We start from the raw sequence: 21,917 nt of genomic DNA on the forward strand, positions 1-21,917 counted from the left end.
TGGTCTCCGTGGCTGAGACCGTCTCCGCTGTGACGCACTGGACAAAAATCTTGGACTTTTAGCATCAGGTTCCTGGGATCAGCTTGAGCAAGGGCAGCATTAAAAGCAGTCCTGCCAGGGAGCTGCTGCTGGGAACAGCCGGGGGGCACACAAATAAACAGGAAATTTGCACCATGGGGTAGGAAACATTAACACCTATTACAGTTTATTCCCCCTCATGGTAAGTTTGTGGAAAAAAGACAAGTGAGTTACTGGTAAGTGTGTGAAATAATTTATATCAACAGTGTTTGTGGATGTAATGAAATAGCTTGAGATCTGTGGCAGATTTGCTGTGCAGAGAAACCTTGTTTCTCAGGGATAAAAATAGACCTTAACAGTAACTGTTAACTCTTCTTTTGTCTTCACCTGCAGGGCTTTGTGGTGGCTTCTGACACCCTTATCTGGAGTCTATGTTGTGTAAAATAACTCTTAAAATGGTGTCACTCCACTGGCTGTCCCAGGAGGGTTTTCTGGAAAGTGGATGTTTCCTGTGCAGTTTTTGCTTCTGCTGCGTAACAATTTAGGACCAGTTGCTTCTCAGTCCAAAAGAACCCCAGACCATAAATAAAATGTTAACAGTCCTCTCCAGGCTTTTTGCTTCTTGTTGCTAAATACTTCTGCTAGTTTTGGAGAAATACATTCACAGGAACATGTGAACAGCTTTTTTTTTCAGTCCACCAGGTGGCAGGATTAAAAAATACCAGTTGATTTTCAGTGCAGCTTCATTCCATTAAACATAGTAATATGAACTTTGTTTCCTGGCATTAAGATGAAGCATGAATAGAGTATTTGAAATGAAAGAGAGAGCAACTGCAGTTCTAGCTGCGATACTGTTCATCAACACAAATGTGAATCTTTTAAGATTTTAGTATTTTCTATATAGTAGTCTGCCCACTTCAAGCAGATTCCAGATGTCAGATTTTCTGTGTTTCTCTATTTTCCTGTCCTTACCACTGCTCCTTATATGACTCCAAATTGTGATAAGTGTCAACAACTTCTGCTAGCAGGATCCTTAATTCATCCTTTCACATTGTTTGCAATTTTGAAGTTGTATTTTGGTGTGTATTTGATAAAGATAAAAGAATGATACAGGAATATCAGTATAGTGAAGGATAAGTGTAGAAAACCAGAGTGGAGTGTATAAAACACTGTCACTTTTCATATACACCAAAGACCTGAATTTCTCCAGAATAAATTTTTATTTAAAAATATATATTATGTATTTGTTTGTAAAAAAATACAGTGACACTTACTGGCAACAATATAATCATATAGCCATATATAATCATAATCATATATAACCATATCGTGGCTGGGTCAGCTAGTCCTGGGAATGCCATGAAAGTGAGGCATTCCTGAAACCCAGCACTTTTACTCATATTTGCCTTTGACCAGGGAAACCTTGTCTGAGCCCTGCTTGCCTGTCTGAATATGCCCCTGGCTGGCTGCCGTATAGGCAAGACTCAACCTTAATCAGCTGACTTTCCTACCAACAGAGATGGAAGATCAAAGACAGATACATAGCAGGTAAGTATGGCCTCAATCACAGTCTAAAACTCAGCAAATACCTAGCTAGGATGTTCCCCTGGGAGTTCCAGCTGAGTCAGGTTACCCAGCGAAAGCTGGTCTTGAGCCCAGCCTCAGGGTTACTCTCATTGAGAAGCACATAGTTACATAGTAGCACAGAGCTAAGGCAAAAGCAGAAAATAAAATACATTTCCTTGGACTAGCAAGGAAATTAAGGGAGTAGAAGGGGCCTGCACAAAGGGTGATCATTCTTCCGATACATGAGTAAAAATTTTAAAGAGAGGTCAGATATGCTGTTTATAGGCAAGTGTCTAGAACATAGAATCAAGACTGGAATATAAGCAGGTACTTCAGAGATAAGTATAATGTGAGGGAGTTGTCAAAGCAGAAAATATTAAACACTGTGAGCTTATTGGCACAATAGCAAAATAAACCAGAAAAAAAATGCTGCAGGTTTAGAACAGAATATGGTGTCTTATTACAAGAACGGAACCTCTCTTCTTACCAGTAGTAGGATGTTCTGACTGACTGCATATACTATTAACTCAACAGCTAAGAAAGAGCTGTGTCAGCCCTCTCACCATCAGCTATGCATGTGAAACTGTGTTTGTGTTGCTCCAGCCATGTGCCATCTACATTGTTGTTTAGATTAGAAAACAAAATCTGATTCCAAGTGAAATTAAAACAATAAAAGCTCCAAGCTGAAGTCAATTTAAGTACCGAGAATGAGAATATGGTAAAGCAAAGACAGGACTGATTAGCTTAAGATTCTCTTCCTCTTGCACAAAACTCTTTCTGGGGAATTCACAAAGTGTCAGACCAAAAAATTCACAGGAAGATCCTTAATTGGCATTAGATTTCAGCTGGTTTGGGGTCAGGAAAATTTTCAGTATGAAAAAAGAAAACCCTCTCAAAACTTAATTTATATTTTTAAATTAAGAAAAAATGATTAAAAATCTGAAAGTTCTCACAAAAATAAAATGCATTCACTGGAAACTGGACAAGGTTAAAACAGAGGTAGCTTTAATGACACTTCAAACTGAGGAATTTAAACTGAAGTTAAAAACATACGGAAAATGATTTATATTTATCAGTTCAAAACAGTACAGTCTAAAAACCTGTGTAAACAACATATAGCATCTTGACAGTATTTTATAAACAGATATGCTGGTAAATCAGTACCTAATTTCCTCTAACGCTTCATCTCACCAGTTTTCTTATCATTACAGAGTCTTTCATTTGATTCTTTACTAAGTGAAATCAGAGAAGTTAAATGCTTGAGTATCTCTTCTCTGGATGAGGAAACCGTGACAAAATTGATTGAATATTTTTAATTTATCTCACAACAAAATTATGATGGTAATATAATTGATTCTGTGCTTTTCATGACGCTTTATAAGCTTCTCACTTCAGACAATGACATAGGTGGCTGTTAGGCCACCCACAAGATGAATTCATGTTACCTTAACAATTTACTCAAATGGCCTTTTGCATTCAGGGAAATGAGTTAATTAAAAAATAAAAAAAGAATAACACAGAGAACAAGAAGAAATAAAGCAAAAATTCAAAAATAAATATGTAGAAATCAAGAAAAATAAGGATGGAAGACCAAATTAAATTAATAAAAAAGAAACATCTGTCACATAAAATATTTGTTCAAGTTAAGCAAGAAATGAGGAAAAGGAACAGTTCATATAGAAAAATAATTTAAAAATATTTGGTAACAATGAATTCTTTGGTTTTATGCAGTCCTTGTAATCTAAAAATAGTCTTCTATTATTTATGTAAGTAAGTACCTTTTATAATTTATTTCCTAATCTGCTTTATTAAAAAAACTTATATAAGGCAGAAAATAAAAGGTCAGAAAGATATGAGGAAAATGACTGCATGTCTCTGTCTTATCTGAAGAAACAGATACCTGAATCGGGTTCTAAAACATGTTTCTTAATGATCATACCCTGCTAATCTGCTCACATAATACCAAATTTTCCAGCTAAGAAGTTTGTTTTTCCTTGGGAAGTTGTATTCTTTCCATCACCTGATTTTGAAGGCATGTCCATAGTAACATATCTAATTTGAAAACCACCAGCTGTCACTGAGGCATCTGTCAAAAACTTCAAGGTCATAACATTTCCTAGGACAAGAAAAAGAAACAAAAGGATTACTTTTTTGGGTGGCAAAAAACCATGATATTTCAGTTATTTTTATAGTACTCTCTTGCTTCCCTCGGGCACTTGAGTTTTCCGGAGAGAGTCTGTCTATGTCATGGCATGACGGGACATCCTAGGAATCTGAAACACAGGTCTGCAGAGCAATCCACCTGGTCTGTCTACCTCTGAGCCAAGTATAGGCCTTTCAGCCCTGTGGAAAACTAGGCTCATGTTGGACTTGCTCGACTTAGGCAGTCACCCCACTTGAAGAAAAGAAAACGTTTGGACATATGAGATAGGCACAGAGCCTCAGGCAGTTCTAGGTGACACTGGGGTGAGGTTGCTACATCACTCTCCCATGACTGTCTGTTCATCTCTGCCAGGCCAGTGTAAACTGCGAGAGCAGGTATGGCACAACTCAACTTTTCTCTTCTCTTTCTGTTGCTTAGAGCTGTGGGCTCTGAGCACAGAAAGCAAAGCAAAGGTCAAAGCTTAGATTAGCTTTTGCTCAGGATTTGTCCAAAATCCAACAAGAGAACTGTACTGGAGATGGATAGAGTCCCATTTTCCATGTCTTAACCACGAGAGTGCAGTAAGTATTTTTCAGATTCTGCCCTCTTTATTTGCATGGACTAATCTAACAAACTATGCAATGATATGACGTTCATTATGAAAAAAAGTGTCATAATCTGGCCTGACAAACAAATTTTCTTTTACTCTGTTTTGTTAACATTCTATTTCTTTCACCATGATTTCATTCCTATTCTCATTCTTGTCAATTTTGTTTTATTGTCTTCTTTTTGCACATGGTAATGTTCTCTCTCCATGCTAATGTATTTTTCCCTGGCTCTTTTAAATATTTAAGGAGGGGAAAACTAGATTATTTTCAGTTCTACTTCTTTAGAATTATTTTAGGATGATTTTATTACTTAAGATTGAAAACGGAATTATTTGTAAACAAATGGCAGTGCTCATAGCTTTCAGAAGATTGAAATGATGCCTCATTCTAGAAAGCATTTCTTCTGATCCCAGTGGTCCTTCCTCAGATTATGTACCTCTGCTTGAGACTGCGCTGTATTTGCATTCAGAGTTGTGATTCTGGCACTGCGTCACATTTAGGAACCTCTCAGCAACAGTCTATGTTTGATTAATGAGTAACAGTCTATCCTTGCTTCATCAGGGATTGTCCAGGTAAGAAAGAAAAACACTAATAATGTGAGACATACACAATTAGGCTCTAAGATCATAGCCTGGTGTAACGTAGGAATAAGGATTCACTGTGTTAGCAAGCGCAGACATGTGAGGCCTGTTTGCATCCACAGCACTGTTAATTCATCCCTGAGATAATCCATCCATAGATGGTAAAACTGATGGCATTGTGAATTCTGCATATTTAGGTACTGGAGACACTGGAGGTGTGGTAACATGAGCACCTGCACAGATTATACACATTCCTGAGGGAACATGACTACTTCCTTGTATGATTAGCCTGTGCTAACTTCTTTGCTATGGCAACTTTGCAATACTTGAAAGCCACTTTTACCTCGCTTCGCTCACTTATATAGAATCAAATCTTGACTGTTGTTTATACATACATACAAAATACTTTCTATATCCAGCTTTGGCAACGGTTTTTGCAGTCCTTGCTCTGAGAACAGGAAAACTTGGTGAGTAGATCCTTCCCTGATTATTTTTCTAACTGGACTTTTTTTTTTTTCCTTTTACGGTTATTTAAAAATAATTGTGTTGATGAAAAAAAATGGCAGTTTTGAATAGCAGCTTATGATACGCTGGCTGTGACTTAGAAAGTAGGAGAAGAGATGATTTAGGCTGATTTTTTTTACCAGAAAAAGTGCAAATAGTATTACCTGTGCTAATGATATCATCTGGCAACTCATCTCCACAGAACCTGAAAAAAAATTATAAATGGTTATGACTGAGTGGCACAGCAAATATGCCATATCCCTGTTATGTGGGGACCTATACTGTCAATGGTAACTCTCAGGCTGTACTTTCCTTTGAGAAAGCTGTTGTTATGGGTTAAATTGATTGTAGATGTTCAGTCTATGTACGTTTCTCTATGTTAAAGCAATTCACTCAAGGGTTTTTCTCATTATAGTAAGGTTTAGGGGAGGGAAAGCTGCAAGAAACATAATTTTCAATATAAGAAGGAAGTCAGTGTTGTAAAACAAGAAAAAACTTTTTTACATAGCATTATGGCAAGGAATAACAGCCCAAAACTGAGAAAGCATGAACTTCATCATGAAAAAATATTAAGAATGGTCTCTAAAGGAGAAACAAATGCAATATATCCTTGCTTTTCTATGCATGATTTGTACAGAGGATATGAAATGTGGCAGGAATAGGGAAGTGTTTTTATCACTTTTCTAGTTTATTTGCTGTACTAGAAAACTGAGACACTTCATACGAAAAATTTGACTGCTAAAGAATAATCAAAAAGATGGTATTACACAAAAGAAAGTGAGAATTAAGCAAAGAGGGAAACTACTTTAAATGTTAAAAGAAGATGTATAACACTTGTTCTGTTCTGATTTTCTTAGAAAATATTTGACTTTGTGGCTAATAATAACTTGAATTAAATACATTTTTGCTAACAGTTTTAACACCTCTCTTCCCTCCCTTCAATTAAGGCAAATACAAAATGTTATTTGGGATTACTCATTCTTCCTGCAAAATAATAGAGGACTCATTTAAAAATAAGTAGCTACCTAAAAAGATTTGCAGGTCTTTTTCATGTAATTTAACAAAGCAGGAAAGACCAAAGCGTAATTTTCAAAAGTGCTTTACAGATCTGTGTAAATAATAGTGAAGAAAATTGTCTGGAGAGGTAGGTTAGGTACTATTGCTGCAAGTACTTTGGGCATATCAGGGGTGCTATTTGGCTAAGTAATACAATTTTTCTTAAGTATTATGCTAAAAATTTTTAAAAAATATTTGAGTATTTTCTTGTTAAAGCTGGAATTGCTTTACCTGCCCACAAAGCCATTGATATCATCATAGCTATCATAGACTTCCAAGAAATCAGCCATACAAGCAGTGTCGTCTTCAACATCAAACTCCAGAAACTGCAGATGAATCCGTTGTCCATACTTTACTCTAATATGCCAGTAGCAAATTTGATCATTTTCATACTCATTTGGGTAGCCTGGTGACTTAAAAACATGTTTTGAATCTGTAAAGATTCCACCACACTCTTTTCCTAAGAGAAAAATAAAAACATCAGGGTTCAAATATTCATTTTGGATATGACTATGATTTAATTCTTTGTGCACTTTGACCCAGTAGACCTTTTGTAGAAAATCACATAGGAACACCCAGAGAAATATCACTGTTCATATATTTAAGCACTCAGCACTCAAAGGAAATGTCAGCCATTCCTAGCTTTTGGGAACAGATACTTTGGAAATGAGGCATGATCCAAAACTCACTGAACTCACAGGAAAAGCTTTCATTGACTTCAGTGGACTCTGGGCCAGAGCTAAGACTTTATATAAAAGCATTTGGAGTTTCTGATTATGTAAAATTGTAAGCTTTACACTTGTTTTTGTAAGTTGCCCTCACGACCACTTTCGTCCTTTTTTTCTCCGAATACCTCTCTAAAGTGTTTCTTCTCCAGAAAATCCATAAAGATTAGTGACTACATTTATTTTGCTGCACTGTTTTTATTGCTGCAGCTCTTCCCCTGCCTTTGGAAGGTTTCCTTTGGGAAGAAAAGCAGACATTCCTGTTAGATTCTGTGCCCATTTGAGCCTTTCCTTGTCAGCAGGACCAATTGATTTGGTGGCCTCACATTGCCTGACTTCATTGTTTCCTAAGTTCAGACTTATGGAGAGGCAGGTACTTTCCAAGAGTGATTCAGGGCATGTGTTAGAAGCCTTAAGTTGGATAATGGCAATAATCCTCTTAGTTTTCACACTGTCTACAAGCCCTGTATTTTTCAGCACCACCACACAGGTAGATTGGATGTGATTTCAAACATTCAAGCAGTTCCACAGCTTGCTTGACATCTTTAGCATCTCTGAGAAGAGCCCAGGCTCAAATCAGTCAATTCAACTTTGCCTCCCCAGGCTATAGTTTCCCACTTGCAAACAGACAACTCTGCCATCGAGCATGAATACATATCCTTGTAACGGAGGGGCTGGAGTCATCTTCTGAGTGTTGGCAGTTTTAGTTTCCTTTTGTCCTCTATCCAACGCATTTGCAAAGTAATCACCTTTCATCCCAGAAGAGAGGGCTGACAAAGCAGAAAGTTGGGCTGACCCATTTAAACGTGGTAATGAGCGCAGTAGTCTCTCTCACAGTTTTCTTTGTATGCTGAACATCTGTGAGAGTCCCCCACCCCGCAGAGCTATTTGGTTAACAACTGCCCAGCTAACATAAACAAGTTCAAACCCTGTGAGCACAAACAAAATGTGCACAGCTGTACAGACGTCATGGACAACTCTGGTTTCTGGCTCTCCCATGCAGGGTAGTTCACTTGGAGGAGCAGGAGAACCAGGCAGACCACAAAGTTAAGCTACTCTTTTATCGATGGTGCCCACTTTTTGTATCTTCCCTGTTACATGGAGGATCCCAAGAATAACTGAAATGTGGCCACATTAGGAATTTCAGTCACCGGCAGCATTGTGTGGGGCTAATCCAGCTAGACTCAGGCAACTAGGTCATGCAACAGCCCATATGTGGCTGGCTGCACAGGGTGCAGACAATCTGTTTCAGCCTCCCCAGAAGAGACATGTCCTGTGTCCATGAGGTCTTGTCACTCATGTTTGAATCACTTCTCTGGATCTGCTTCAGAGATCTAATGTTCTCCATCTAGTTACATACCCAAACACACACACACACACTGCTGGGAGCTGCATCAGTGCATGTTTCAGTCCCAGAGCGTTCATTTTCAAGAGTTTTCTATCACAGGCAAGAGAAAGACGTTCCCGTGACTGGAAAGATGGGTAAACATTAAATGTCTTTATAGGCAAAATACCTGGAAAATAGTTCCTGTGTCATAATGCTTTATTTTTGTTCGTATCTCTACATATGTATTAGAGAGCTGATAAACAGGAACAGAGCAGTTGCATGCACACCTCTATTTTCCTCCAGGATTGTGCTGATAATAAAGGAATAAAACAACCAAAGAGTTTAACCTAACCATAGCCTCCAGCCTCTCTCTTTTGTTAAGAATGCATATGCATCATCTGGACGGTCCCATCTAGCCTTAGAAGCCAGATTCTCAGATGATGTTTTCACTTCAGTAGGCTCCCCATAGTGGCAGTATAACCAGCGAGGTGATACTGTTCCTGCAACATCTGCCAGCCCTTTAAGGTCTTCTATGTAAGTAAAAACACACATGCTTACCTTTGCAGCATTTAATTGTAGCTAACCTTCTTCCACAAATGTCAGGCTAGTGAAAAGAACATAAGGAAATTCCCCAACTTGGGTTTGGATTCTAATATTTTAGAATTTTTTAGAACTTTACCAAGCATAAAACAATTTGGAAAACTTCTCTAGATTTAATTTGCTGAACTCACATGGCTTTTTTTTTTTTCCTAATTTTTATCAGCAGTGTTTCCAAATAGAAGACTGAGAACTGCATAAAACAATTCTATTGATTTTTTGTTTCCAAATTGAGAAAAATGTAAAAGGCCAGCAAAATGGTAATTATCACTGAGCGTCTGGGTGCCTTTGCACAGCCAGACATCACGACGTGTAGTCATATTCTCAGAACTAAGGAGCAATGGGTTCTTTTTAAACGCACCGTTAGGGTTGTAGCAGTAGGCATCCCATCTCTCGCTTCTGTTGAGGCGAATCCCGTAATCCACAATGCCAGTCTTTCCAAAGCCACAGTTGGGTCCAGCTTTTACTATGGGATAACCAACTCTGCCCTTTGCCATCCAGCCAGCCGCACACACATGGAAACCTGAGATCAGGAGAAAAGGAGGCATGCACGTGACAAATTAATCCTAGGCAAGAAACCTTGCTTTTTATTCAGACAAATAATGACTCGCTCCAGCTGATCAATGACTTAGATGTAATTCATCTAACAGAATTTGTACTACAAGGAAGAAACAGTCTTTTGAGTTGATGATTTTAAACACAGGATGTATTACGTTCTCGACAGTATGATTATTGGTTTGCCACTGGAAAAAAAAAATCAAACGCAGATGGACTATATAGTCTCCAGGGTGGTGAGTTTTAAATACTGTACCAATGTTTGTAATTAAATTATATATTGGATTAATTACATAAGTGAATAAAATTGTGTTTGTTTCCTTTTTAAAGTCATACAAATTCATTCAATTATATCTCATCTAAGAGTTTGCAGTATTAAGATTGAGGTGAATAAAATACTATATACAGTAGACAGCTAAGGAAATAACATATTCTCTCAAAATACTTACAGTTTAAATTTAAATACCTAAAATATGTTTTCCTTATATATATATATATATATATATATATATATATATATATATATATATATATACATATATATATATGTATGTATATTTCCTTACCAAAAAAAAAAAAAAAAAAAAAACAAATTCTAACTTCCCTTCCTGTGAACTTAGAAACAATAGCCAAAGAATGCACTGTTATTCACTGTCTGGTAGAAACCAACTCCATGGTTTCACAGAGACAAACTAGAACATACTTGTGGCGTGCCAGGACTGCAAGCTAGTCAGAAGAGACAAAAGTACCCTTTTTACATGTGTGCTGGTGCTGAGTGCCAGCTTGTGACTCAACAGCATAGCCTGCATATTTCTAGAGTGCAGGATATTTTCCATTGTTTTCCTAAGACTCTGAATGAATTAATCTTTCCTCAACAGGAATCAAACAGATCTCAGTAGTGTCCTGAGATCAGCTTTTCTCTCTGAGCACACCAACACTCCTTCTTAGAGCAAACAAGGGCTCAAATAAACGTTCTGAAAACACCTGAACTGCTTATGTGAAAAATAACAACTCTCATTTTCTGAGAAAGCTCAGAGGGGACAAGTGCTCTGCCCCGCAGGTCCCTGCGGTGCCCCAGCACGGCAGGGAGGGCGCTGGGCAGATACCACTGCTTCCCTGGGGCGTGCTGCGTGCAGCGCTCAGGGGTACTGAGCCCTGTGTCCCCACGTTATCCCCGACAGCTCCGTAGGTAGCGCAGCCTCACTCTGTTTACTGTGGGGAGACACAGCGTGCAACTCAGGCAAAAATCCAGGGAGTTTCTAAGTCTCACAGGATTCATAACGTTCATGACAATGAGAGATTGGCAACACAATGAGCAAGATGAAATGCAAACAGATATTTTTCTCAAACCTATTTTTCTTGCTGCCTCCAGCTGCTGATAGGTGGCTAGATGTCCTCCTTCGTACTCACAGACGGCTTTTGCTTCTGCGTAGGTGAGCTGGTACTTTCCAGTGCGTGACTCCCTGTGATACACTCCGGCTGCTCGTTCTGGGGGATCAAAGCAATAAACAAGTTCAGTATTGTTTTACTTTTGGAATGCAGACTACGAGATCCCAGCTGACCTACCTTCCTGGAGGATGTCAAATCTTACAACTTCAGCAGTTTCCCAAGACCTTCACCTTGGGCTACCATCCAGGTGAGAATAGAAACAAGATGTTCTGCTAGTAGCTGCATTATTTGGGAAGTGTCAGGAAAATATGCAACACAAAGGCATGTTTCGTTTTGGGAGAAGCTTCTGAGCAAGAGTTGTTCAGAGTTTGGGGCAAGCTTTTGAAAAACAGAAAATCAACAAACGCAGGCAAGGAGTCCCATAAGACTACTCAGAAAGCAGTAGTTAAGGGAACGATCAGCTGGTTCAGTATAACTAGATCTGTGGGACCACATCAAACTCCAGGGAAACTCCTTCTGGATTGCTATTACAGCATACTTTTGGATATAACTTACAGTGCTTTTGTAAGATGGATCAGAGCTTTGTTTTGAATCTCCAGAGAAGTTAAATGAAAGCTACTTGGATAGAAGAGAGGCAAAAATTAAAGGGAATAAAAATGCAAAATAAAATATCTGTCCTTGTCTCACAAATACCAGAACAATTGTTGTCTGATATTTTTGCTATACAGAAATTTAATATATTTTCTTCATATATCTATTTTTTGCTGTTTCAAGTCCAGTATACAGCAGCTTTGCAGGGAAAACTAGAAACTGTCAGTACTACTACAGGTTTTATAATCTTTTCTTGCTTCACTTGTCTGATGCCATATGTACAGAAATCTGCCTCTATACCAATATGCAAATCTAATCTGAATAGTATTTTTCTTTATTTTTTTTTTAATATTTGGTACAATCTGAGAAAAATGGCTCTCTACAGCTATCATTAAGCAATGTAATTGAGAAAAGCAGCAAAACAAGAAGCGTTCTTTTACAGCAGTTATTTGCACCATGGGAAAAAAAGAATGTCTCTTCTAGTGACTCTCTATTCTACTGATTCTACTTAGAATCAGTAGTTTTGGCTATGTTAGGACACTTAAAAGAATGTAAACCACTGAATTGTGGTTAGCTATGGAGAGATCCTTTATTAGATACAGAATGACGTTTGCCAATATAGTTTTGGAGCCACCGCCACTGGACTCATTCCCAATGAAGTAAATGATATTGCTGACAGTAGTCTGAGAAGACTCAGAGTTCTTACTGTAACACAGCCAGAAATGTCAGTGGCATAGGCAAAGAATAACATATAGTCTATGGAAAGATCTTTCTAAGAAGCCAAGGTAGTTCCAGTGTAAAGAACAGTCAGAATAATAAACAGCTATGGAATAATCATAGAATCAGAGAATCAGGAAGGTTGGAAGGGACCTCTGGAGATTATCAAGTCCCTGCTCAAGCAGGGCCACCTAGAGCACATTAGACAGGGTTGTAGCAACAAGGACCCCCCTTGCTGAAGACCAGGCTTGAACCAGGGACCTTTAGATCTTTAGTCTAATGCTCTTCTAGCTGAGCTATTTTAGTCCTCGATATAATAGTATGGTAGATTCAAAAAAAAAAAAAAAAAAACTTTTTAAATCAAGATTTCATTTGTAGAAAGCATTATTGTTCACTCACATAATGATCTATCATCTTTAGCCTGATAAATCCAGTCACTGTTTCCTTATAGTGTAAGTATATTAAATTCAGTATGCATGAATTGAAAATATGAATATTAAAAAAAAAAAAAACACACAATCTGGTCTCACTGCACACTCAGGGGACAACCTGGAAATGAAATTAGTAATTACTGCAGCTCTACTGGGATTAACCAAGCTGTCCCACCTACACTGAGTCAAAGAGCAAGAGGCAGTTCATTCCAAACTTTCTTGGGTGGCAAAGATGATCAGTCACGCTGAAGTAAAAACAGTCTTAAAGCTTATTTTAAGTGATAGTTGCTGAAAAAAGCTCTCATCGTTTTGGCAGCTATTTTTGCAAGACCCACTCTGCTCCCTTCCTGGAAGAGCGCTGGATGTAGCACCTCGCATTCAGAGGGACTCACCAATGGTTTAGACTTGCAGCTGACAGTCAAAACCTACTATTTTCAGTTGTCTCTAATTTCTCTGATGTTTTTTCCTGGTAATAGTGTTTTCAAATCTTAACACTCAAGAGATATCTATCCCCATTTCTTGATGCTAAAACATCAGGACATCACTGTCTTGTTTTTCAGAATATTGCTGGGAAGATTTGTCCTTCATAGCTTTTGCAAGGGCTGCTATACTGATAGCAGCATGACTGAATCTTCATGTAGTGTCTTGGTGGTCGGTGTTACCCTCCTGAGAGCAATCGCCAGTCTATATCTCTGTTACTCCTTTGTAACTTGATAAAAGTAGCCCTTGGAAAGATAGACCATGCACATACATTGTCGAGCTTTGACATTTGTGCTGATCAGCGTGTCACAGTTTAATGACTCAGTATTCCCCAAGAGTAGCATATCCTAATTAATTATCAGATCTTTCGCAGGCATCTTTTTCTCATTTTAATTATACTAGAAACTGTGCAGAATGGTAAACTACAAAAACACACCTAGGTCAAAGCATCATACACTTATATACATAAACACACATATATACACACATTCACAGTAATACATGAACAGACACACACAAATTACTATTAGTTGTTATGGAGTAAGATCATGGCTGTGTAGACAAACCTGAATCAAATTCTGCTTTGACTTGCACGTGCAAGCACATGCCTATCACTGTGCCATTCGTACACCAAGCGTCTGGCACTAGAGAGTACGACGCATCCCAGCCACAGCTGGGCATCTTCTCTGATGGGAATGCTGCCGGCAAGCTGCTCCCAGAGTATCTGACCTCTCCAAAATCTCCTCTTCCTGGATTACAATAATGCCTTTGAAATATTTGAGAAATGTACTCAGTGTCCAAATCCCGGTACTCAAACGATGGAGGAGCAACCTTAACTGACTCACTGGTTAGCAGCAGCCCTTCTTTCAAGAATTTCCAAACCGACTGTTCCCTATTTGCTTGAAAACCTGCAAATTGGGGCTGACCTCTCTGGAATTTCTCCACCTATTTTTCCTCTGGTTCTTACACAAACGAATGTGGCTTACAGGGCTGACAGACATGCTCCTTCCAACTCACATTTCTTAAAATTTCTCCTTGAAGTCCAGAGACAGCAGGATTCTGTGAGAAGAGTGACCCTTGAGTCACCCACAGCAGTTGGCAAGATTAAAATGCGGCCAATCTCTTCTGCATAAAGACAAAAAAAATGAGATTTGGCCTAATAATGTTCCATCAATATGCATGACACATGGTTATATAATAAAAGACAAACAGAATTATTCAATTTCAAAGTGGGGGGCTGCTGCATAAAGTTGCTGGCAGAGGTCTCTGGTAACTCATGGTCACCCTCAGAGTACTTCACTGAATGGTGTAGGTATGGCCCCAGCGGTGCAGGCATGGTCCCTACACCTCACCGACACATGGTCTGCGAATGGGAGCGAAATTCTAAACACAAGAGTGGGGACTTCTCACTACACTCCAACACAGAAGTTCAGCGCTCTCTAAAATGTGAATTTTTTCACATTAAAACACGCCATATTTTGTTTATATCACAGGCTTAGGCCATATACCTACGGAAAGGTACATCTATCCCCAGGCAGTTTGGATCACGAAATATGTATACTGGGGCCCTGCTGCTGACTGGTATTTTGACATCGCCTTAGAAAGTCCAGAGGCCTAGAATAGCCCCATTCCCCTGTCTCTACGGTGCCACCTTAGTCATGGCTTGTTGGCGCTTCTCTTGGAGGGAATGTTTCCTATCTGTTCCCAGCTTTCAGCTGTGCGTTGTGGTGTGCTGCATCTGTCACGGGGACCGCTGGGACTCTGCGGAATGATCTAAGCATACGCTTTGAGTTGCAAAGGTGACGACTGTAGGGCTTGGAAGCAGGGCTTGGTTGTGTCTTCAGTCCTTTGAAAGTCCAGCACCATCGCTGACAGTCCATTCTGTCGAGTATTTTTACAAAACCACTTAATTTCTTAGCTCTCTGTCCTTTCTTCTATTCCCAGAAATATTTTTAATTGTTCACTGCAAACAGTTTGTGAGCAATTCTGTTCAGAGGGATGAAACACCATTAATAAAATTCATACTTTCTATTTATACATTTCCTTGTAAACATAACCTAAATGGCCAAGTGAAAGTGCAATGTTCTCGCACTTGCTGTTCTCAATGGGTATGCGAGTTCTTTTAAGTCATGGAGAACAGTGATTTTCTTGAAGAATTCACCTGACACAACTAAAAAAAAATATTCCTTATGTTATTTTCTGTTGCTATCAGAGTTTGGAACATTCTCTTTTTCTCATTCCTAGCAAAAATATCACCCCATGTAACTCCACTGTCCTCAATGGATGAATTGTTCACACTGTATCTACTCAATTATAAGAAGTTTAGCCCTGGCTCACTATTTCTAAGCAATGAAGGCAAGATCAACTTCAGTTGTCCCAAGGATTAGGAATGAGGGCTACCTACTTGTATCACTGGAAAAGGAAGGCCCCCAAGGAGGCCTTGTGGCACCTGGGAAATCTGGTTTATTTTTGCTGGTATAGGCTGGTGACTGCTAATTGCCAGGGACGCTCCTGCTCCCCGTCCCAGCCCTCTCCTTAGTGGGGCAGCCGCATCCAGCCTGGCTGCTTTCCAGGCGCCTGCACAAACAAAGCAGGCAGCAGAGCCCTGGCCCTTCACTGATCCTGAGCTCCTGCCTCCCTGGAAAACTCCTGTTTTGGGGCACTAAGAACCAGCACCAGAATTCAAACATTCCAAGCACGTTTGGGCAAGATTGCTCTGATCTGCTCATCAGTTTACCATAAACCTTTGGTTATAACAGGCTTGTTACAAAAATGAGTCCCAATAATATTCCATTTAAACAAGAAAGACATTAACGGAAATAGTATATATTCAGCTGCATCAAGATCCTGTATTTTGCAAGAAAACAAAATATGTTTTATATCACGGAAATAAGGTAAAAGATATGAACATTTCTAGCCTGACCTTAATTGAAGACTTGATATTTGTTTTCATGGGGGAAAAAGGTAAAAAAGGAAAAAAAGGAAAGACGAGGGAAAAAGGTAAAATGGAAAACTCCCTTCATTTTCACTCTGGTCTTGACAATGCTTTATCAGAAGAAGAGAAGATAAGCAAAGTTCAAATGTCATTGTGCATTCCTAGGTTTTATCCTGGGGAGAAGGTCTTGCTTTAATGCTTGTGCATAGTTAGTATGAGATTGGGGTTACTCCTTTTATTGTTCAAATTACTTTTTTTTTAATGCAAAGATGCATAAAATGAATGGCTGTGATTTTGCCAAGTTTTTCTTCAGTAATACATAATTGCACTGAATTCTATTGCTAATTTAATTAACTGCAACTTGGTTTTTGTTTTGGTACTTTTACTGCAGTACTCAGGACAGTGCATTTTTAGAGGTATTACAATGGAGTCCTCAAACAGTGGAAGCAGAGTGATTATCTGAAAGTTATACACTGTGCTTCCAGATTTTACATGTATTTATTTATTTGAAGCAAGTCAAATTTTTATCCTTGTCCTTCATTTTTATTTACTCACACGATAAATGCTAAAGGTGTAACAAACCCTTATTTTATTATTCATTCCAGTCAATGCTCTATTCTTCGCTTTTAAGGAATCTAAACTTTTTTTATATATGCAAAAGGACGCCATGTCATTCAAAGTGCAACTGCTTAAATGATTACTATCATCATCAGTTCACGTTTATGTCGCAGAAGCCCTACAGGCCACAGTCAGGGCAGCACTGGCAGCAGTAGTCACATGGGTATGCCAGTATTTGCTAATAAAATGCCTAGGACCTGTTTTCTATCCGTGAGCGTGAGTGGTGTGTGGTGTGGCTGAACTCCCTTTCCCTAGGATCGGAGACCTCATCCACTTTGCCTCCTGCATAGTCCCTGGCCTTGCTCTTGCTGCTCAGGCACTCTTCGAAGACCACTGGCTGGCAGAGATGAAAACTCTGCCAAGGAGCATGCAAATAGCTAAAGCGCAGAGCCGACCTGTGCCACAGCCAAGCACTCCTTCACTTGTGCAGAGACAGCCTGTACCAACTGGTGATAAACGGGAGGCCTGGCTCTGCATGTCTCTCTACCCACTGCTCTGACCACATCCTTTCTGTATGAGAATACCCATCACAAACTATACCAAATACAACTTCTCTGTCCCCACAATCAAGGCTTAACACTGCCTCAGTCCTATTTATCTTCTGTGTCTCCTTACCGCTACTTCAGCCAAGAATACTGGCTTTGTTGGTTCGCACACAAGCCTTTTCTCTGTCATCCTTTCTTGAATGCTTCCTCTTTGCGGTGGGGCAAGAAGGTGCCAAGCTATCCTCCCTCAGAGCTCTCTCCTATCTGAACACCTACAGAACACAGCAGGCATGCTCCAGCTTTAGAGGGAAAGGGAAGTAATTAAAACTGTGCAATTAACTGGAAAATACTACGGATCGATTTCCTTTGCATTCACATTCCTTTTAGCTTACAAGGTCCTCTGAGGAGGGCTCAGATTCACGTGGTTGTTATACCAGCTAATAGAGGATAGTCTCAGTTCTTCATGAAACATCTGAGCACTACAGAAATGAGTTCTGGCTATGGCAATTCCTTAAAATTCATGAAGAAATACGCAATATTCCAGAGACAATAAAGGAGTCTATAAATATTTGTCTATAAAACAGAGCACACATTGCATATATTTGTTTTGGTATATTTTATGAGAATGTTTTGATTTTTGTTGTTCTACTGGGGAATAATAAAGAATGCTAAAAGAACTCTAAGAGCTTTTTAAACCCACTTGGAGTATAAGAACTATTGCCACAGCATATTATATAGCCTCTTTGGAATTCTTTTCTCCACTATTTAATGATATGAACAAATGAATGGCCAAAACATATACATTTCTGTATTTTCCTAGAAACCTAGGATATATTATTGCTATTATTTCCAGATCATTTAGTTTCATATGTAGGACCCCAGGCATTTGAAGTATGTTCATGCAGAAACTAATTCATTCCTTTGGCAAATGTTTCTTTTCATACTCTGCTTTCCTTCATTAGAAGGAACTAATATTTAATACTGCTTTCGCTTAACTTCATGCTTAATCAAATACATTCAGACAAAATATTCCATTACTATGTTTTCCTGTACAATAGATAAACAGTAAAAACAGTAAGATTGTAAGGACAAAACTTGCAGGTATTAATCAGAGCAATGATAACCAATTTCATTGCAGGATTTTGCTTCTTTTAATGCATGGTTTTATATTGCTGGAAGTTCATCTTTACATTGTTAGAGAAACACAGTGATTTTTGTAGAAAAACATTCATGATGAAATTCTTTCTTACCTAACCAAATAGAGTTATGCAGCACTCCGTCCTTGAATCCCCATGCTTCAGCCATGTCCCACAGCAGGACAGAAAAGAAAATTAGTGCAATCATCTCTTCTGTACGATTAGGCTGTAAATACTCTCTGTTAAAACACTCAGGGTAACCTCTGCTAGCAGCTGGCTAGATTCTGTTGGAACATCTGGTAGCCAGATCTTAAATAGTGCTTTCAGCTGTGAGGTCAGCAAGGCTGCTCCAATTGTGCTTGCTGTAGTATTATTATACAATTAAATGTGAGGTCTGTATTCATCCACGTGACTCACTTTTGGCTCTCTCGATTCCCAGTGTGTCCAAGGAATCATTCTATCCCTAACTACTGCAGCACACATGAAAATTTTTCAAGCCAAACTCTATGCATTCTTCAGCATTCACTGTCTTCAAATTCCATAGAACTATAAAACTAATAACCAGTCTATCTACATGCAATGTTTCTACTCACACGGTTTACAGGATTGAAGAGAATTAGGCATACTACTTCACATTCTTATTTAAACATTCTACTCTTTCATACAAAATTTGAATTTAATTTAGTGACCTGATCAACTAAAAAATGTCAGGGCAATGTTTTGCCTTCTATATTTGAATTCCACTTCTTCACATGAAATCTGTAACTGGAAGTCAAACTCCTATGGTTTTCAGGAACTCCTAAGTTTTGCAAGTGCCAGGAACAGATGCTCTTTGTTATGTGAATGGGAACTAAAGCTAAAATCTTTCCCTCCAAACCACACTTTAGGATCTGATTCATAGCATGACAGCTGTCTGCCTGTCTTCCCTTCTGGCTGAAAGTGAATTCTGCAGCTATTCCTTGTGATGGGTGGGATGAGTGGAAGAGTAAAAAGGGGGAAAGATGAGAGTATGGAAAATTGTCTGCTGCTCCACACTCCTGAGCAGCCATTGGAGGACTCTGTTCTCCAGTTCTGATAACATCTGTAATTGCCAAGTCAGGAGTAGTGAAGAAAGATGTGTTTATGACCACGAGCATGATCAAGAGCACAATCAAGTTAAAATAAATGAAAAGCAAAAATGAAAAGTGAAGGATGGAGGACTGTGCATACTCAAAAATATTTTACATAAATGTCTACCCTGTCACAGAGGAAGAGATTCTTTATCACTCCAGGTTTAATATAATGTAATGAACACATAGCTGCATCATATCCACACACACACATTTATTTCTCCCACCTAGAAGATACTAAGGGAGATGCTAAGATGCTAAGGGAGAGAGGAAAGCTGTGGGGAAGTGGAGTTGAGAGCCTTTCCACTGCATCAGACAGAAGAGCAAGGCAACCTGCACCAAAATACCACTGTCTTGACCTGTCTTGTTCAGCACTCACTGGTGAGTGCAAACCAGTTATTCCAGTAAAGTTCAGCTAAACGTACATTCGTGTGGTGCATATGAATGCTTTACACATTCAGGTTTGAACCTCTGGTGTGCAGCAGTAGCTGTACAATGTACGTACGTCATCTCACTCCTGATGAAGTTCAGGTGTACTCTGATTTCGAGGCCCAGCAATGAGACTTCCCACTTGGGTATCATAGAAAGCCAATGGCAACCCACTGGCTTCCCTCCAAACAGCCTAAGGCATCCTCAGCACCGTGGACATGCTTGCTGTCCTCTTTGCTGTTGTGCTAGTGAGCTCCCACAGCTTGGGATGCTGGGGCCATGAGTACTGCTCGCCAGTTTGTTCAGCAGCCGCTGCCACACTGATTGTCTCACCATGCTTTACAGCTCCTCTGTCAGCAAAACAGGAAAACATCCACCAGACTTGTCTTATTTAAAAAAAGATAGAAGTCCTACTACATCTGTTCTTCATCCTAGATTTCAGGATTGAATATTTTAGTTATACTTCTTTTCTTGCTACTTTAATGGTAAGATATGATAAGAGTCTGATTTTTTTGAATGAGATCTAGCTCAACATTATTCTGCCAAAATAAGTTGGCAGAAATTTATCCTTCCCACACACTGATATCCGAGACACGCCTATGAGCTTACCTGGGGTATGAATTGTAAAGGCGGCAGTATAACCTCTTAGGGTGAATGAAGCAGACAGTGCCAAGAGCATTACACTGGAGTATCAAGTTCGCATTAACAGAAGGAGACTGACACTCAAGACATTGCTTATTTTGAGTTGTGATATATTCATGGTGTCTTCTTGCGATCTGGAAACAATAAAAAGGTACGTGAGAAGGAACAGAAAAAAAAGGAAAGTGAAAATCCAACAGTAATATCATACATCAGTAAGCTAAAAAGACAAAGAACTTCTTCAAAGAGAATCCTTTCAGATTGGCACTAAGATCTCTTTTTTAGAAAAGAGAGAATTATGCTATGGACTGTCCTTCTTGGCACAGGTCACTTTTTCTCTCTACCATTTCATTCAAATTCCTCTGATGATATTGTAATGTGAGTTGATAGCTCAGTGATTTTGTATCAGAACCAGATGTCTAAACCACAGGGAGTAGCTCTGTTCCGGTAGGCGGGTGCCAATCCCACAAGATCATGAAAATGTGTTAAAAATGACTAATCCATGAAAGCAAGGAGTGCATACCAACTCAGATGTGATTTGTAATAGACAATGATGGTGAAATCTTGAGACAGACGCTCTTGCAATAATAAGTAAAAAGTATTTTTTTACTCAAGCTGACTACTACTGTCAAAGGCCTCATTAGAAAAAGTAACATAGCAAATAAATGGCATAATGTGACAAATAGTTCTGATAATAATAGTATTTGATAGCACCTCTTTTAATATATACAAGTTCTAACATTAATTAAATATAATAAAATAAGTATCTCTCTGGAGATATAACTAATATGATTCCCTGGTACTAATATACTTCCCGGAGAAACTATGCTATCTGCTACTATTACTAAAGAAATACAATGGCTTAAGAATCATAGAATAACTGAAGTTGGAAGGGACTTCTGGAGGTTATCCAGTCCTGAGGTTAGGATTCAGTTGTCTGCCACAATATCCCCTGAACAATCCCTCAAATGAATGAACTTCATCTTTTGTTACAAGTTAACAACAGTTTTACAGGGTCCAGTACATGTTTTATAGTGAAGAGTACAGTAAATATTTTGACATCCAAGGAAATAATCTAATATTTGCTATTGTTTTGCATTAAACATATTGTCCAGATTCAGCCTAAGCATTAATCTCTGCAGTTCTCAGAGTCAATAAAGTAATACATTCAGTTCTATACATCTGGCTCCTGAGTGAGTTGGAAAGGAAAATGTTCCTCTGCAAATCACACTAGATCTTCTCACCAAGATATTCCACAGCTAGATGTAGGCACTTTGT

The 21,917-nt window shown here is 38.9% G+C and overlaps 1 protein-coding gene across 1 annotated transcript; it reads right to left on the minus strand.

Moving 5' to 3' along the window:
* Positions 1–2,572: 2,572 nt before the first annotated feature.
* On the minus strand, positions 2,573–18,731 carry TNFAIP6 (TNF alpha induced protein 6). The gene is made up of 6 exons (XM_062578789.1): positions 18,577–18,731; positions 11,031–11,168; positions 9,487–9,648; positions 6,708–6,936; positions 5,585–5,625; positions 2,573–3,700 (listed from the first exon to the last, which is right to left on the minus strand). Exons 1-6 carry the CDS (start codon positions 18,668–18,670, stop codon positions 3,537–3,539), a joined length of 828 nt encoding a protein of 275 aa, XP_062434773.1. The 5' UTR covers positions 18,671–18,731; the 3' UTR covers positions 2,573–3,536.
* Positions 18,732–21,917: the final 3,186 nt, after the last annotated feature.

Source organism: Rhea pennata, chromosome 6 (assembly GCF_028389875.1).
Source record: "Rhea pennata isolate bPtePen1 chromosome 6, bPtePen1.pri, whole genome shotgun sequence".
Lineage (NCBI taxonomy): Eukaryota > Metazoa > Chordata > Aves > Rheiformes > Rheidae > Rhea > Rhea pennata.

What these genes read in the sequence shown, in the direction of transcription:
- TNFAIP6 (XM_062578789.1), bottom strand. Translation starts at nt 18,670, where the DNA reads ATGATTGCACTAATTTTCTTTTCTGTCCTGCTGTGGGACATGGCTGAA. An exon ending in ATCAATGGCTTTGTGGGCAG is followed by an intron (nt 5,626 to 6,707) that starts GTAAAGCAATTC and finishes ATTTTTTTTCAG; the next exon opens with GTTCTGTGGAGATGAGTTGC. An exon ending in AGATGATATCATTAGCACAG is followed by an intron (nt 3,701 to 5,584) that starts GTAATACTATTT and finishes TTCTTGTCCTAG; the next exon opens with GAAATGTTATGACCTTGAAG.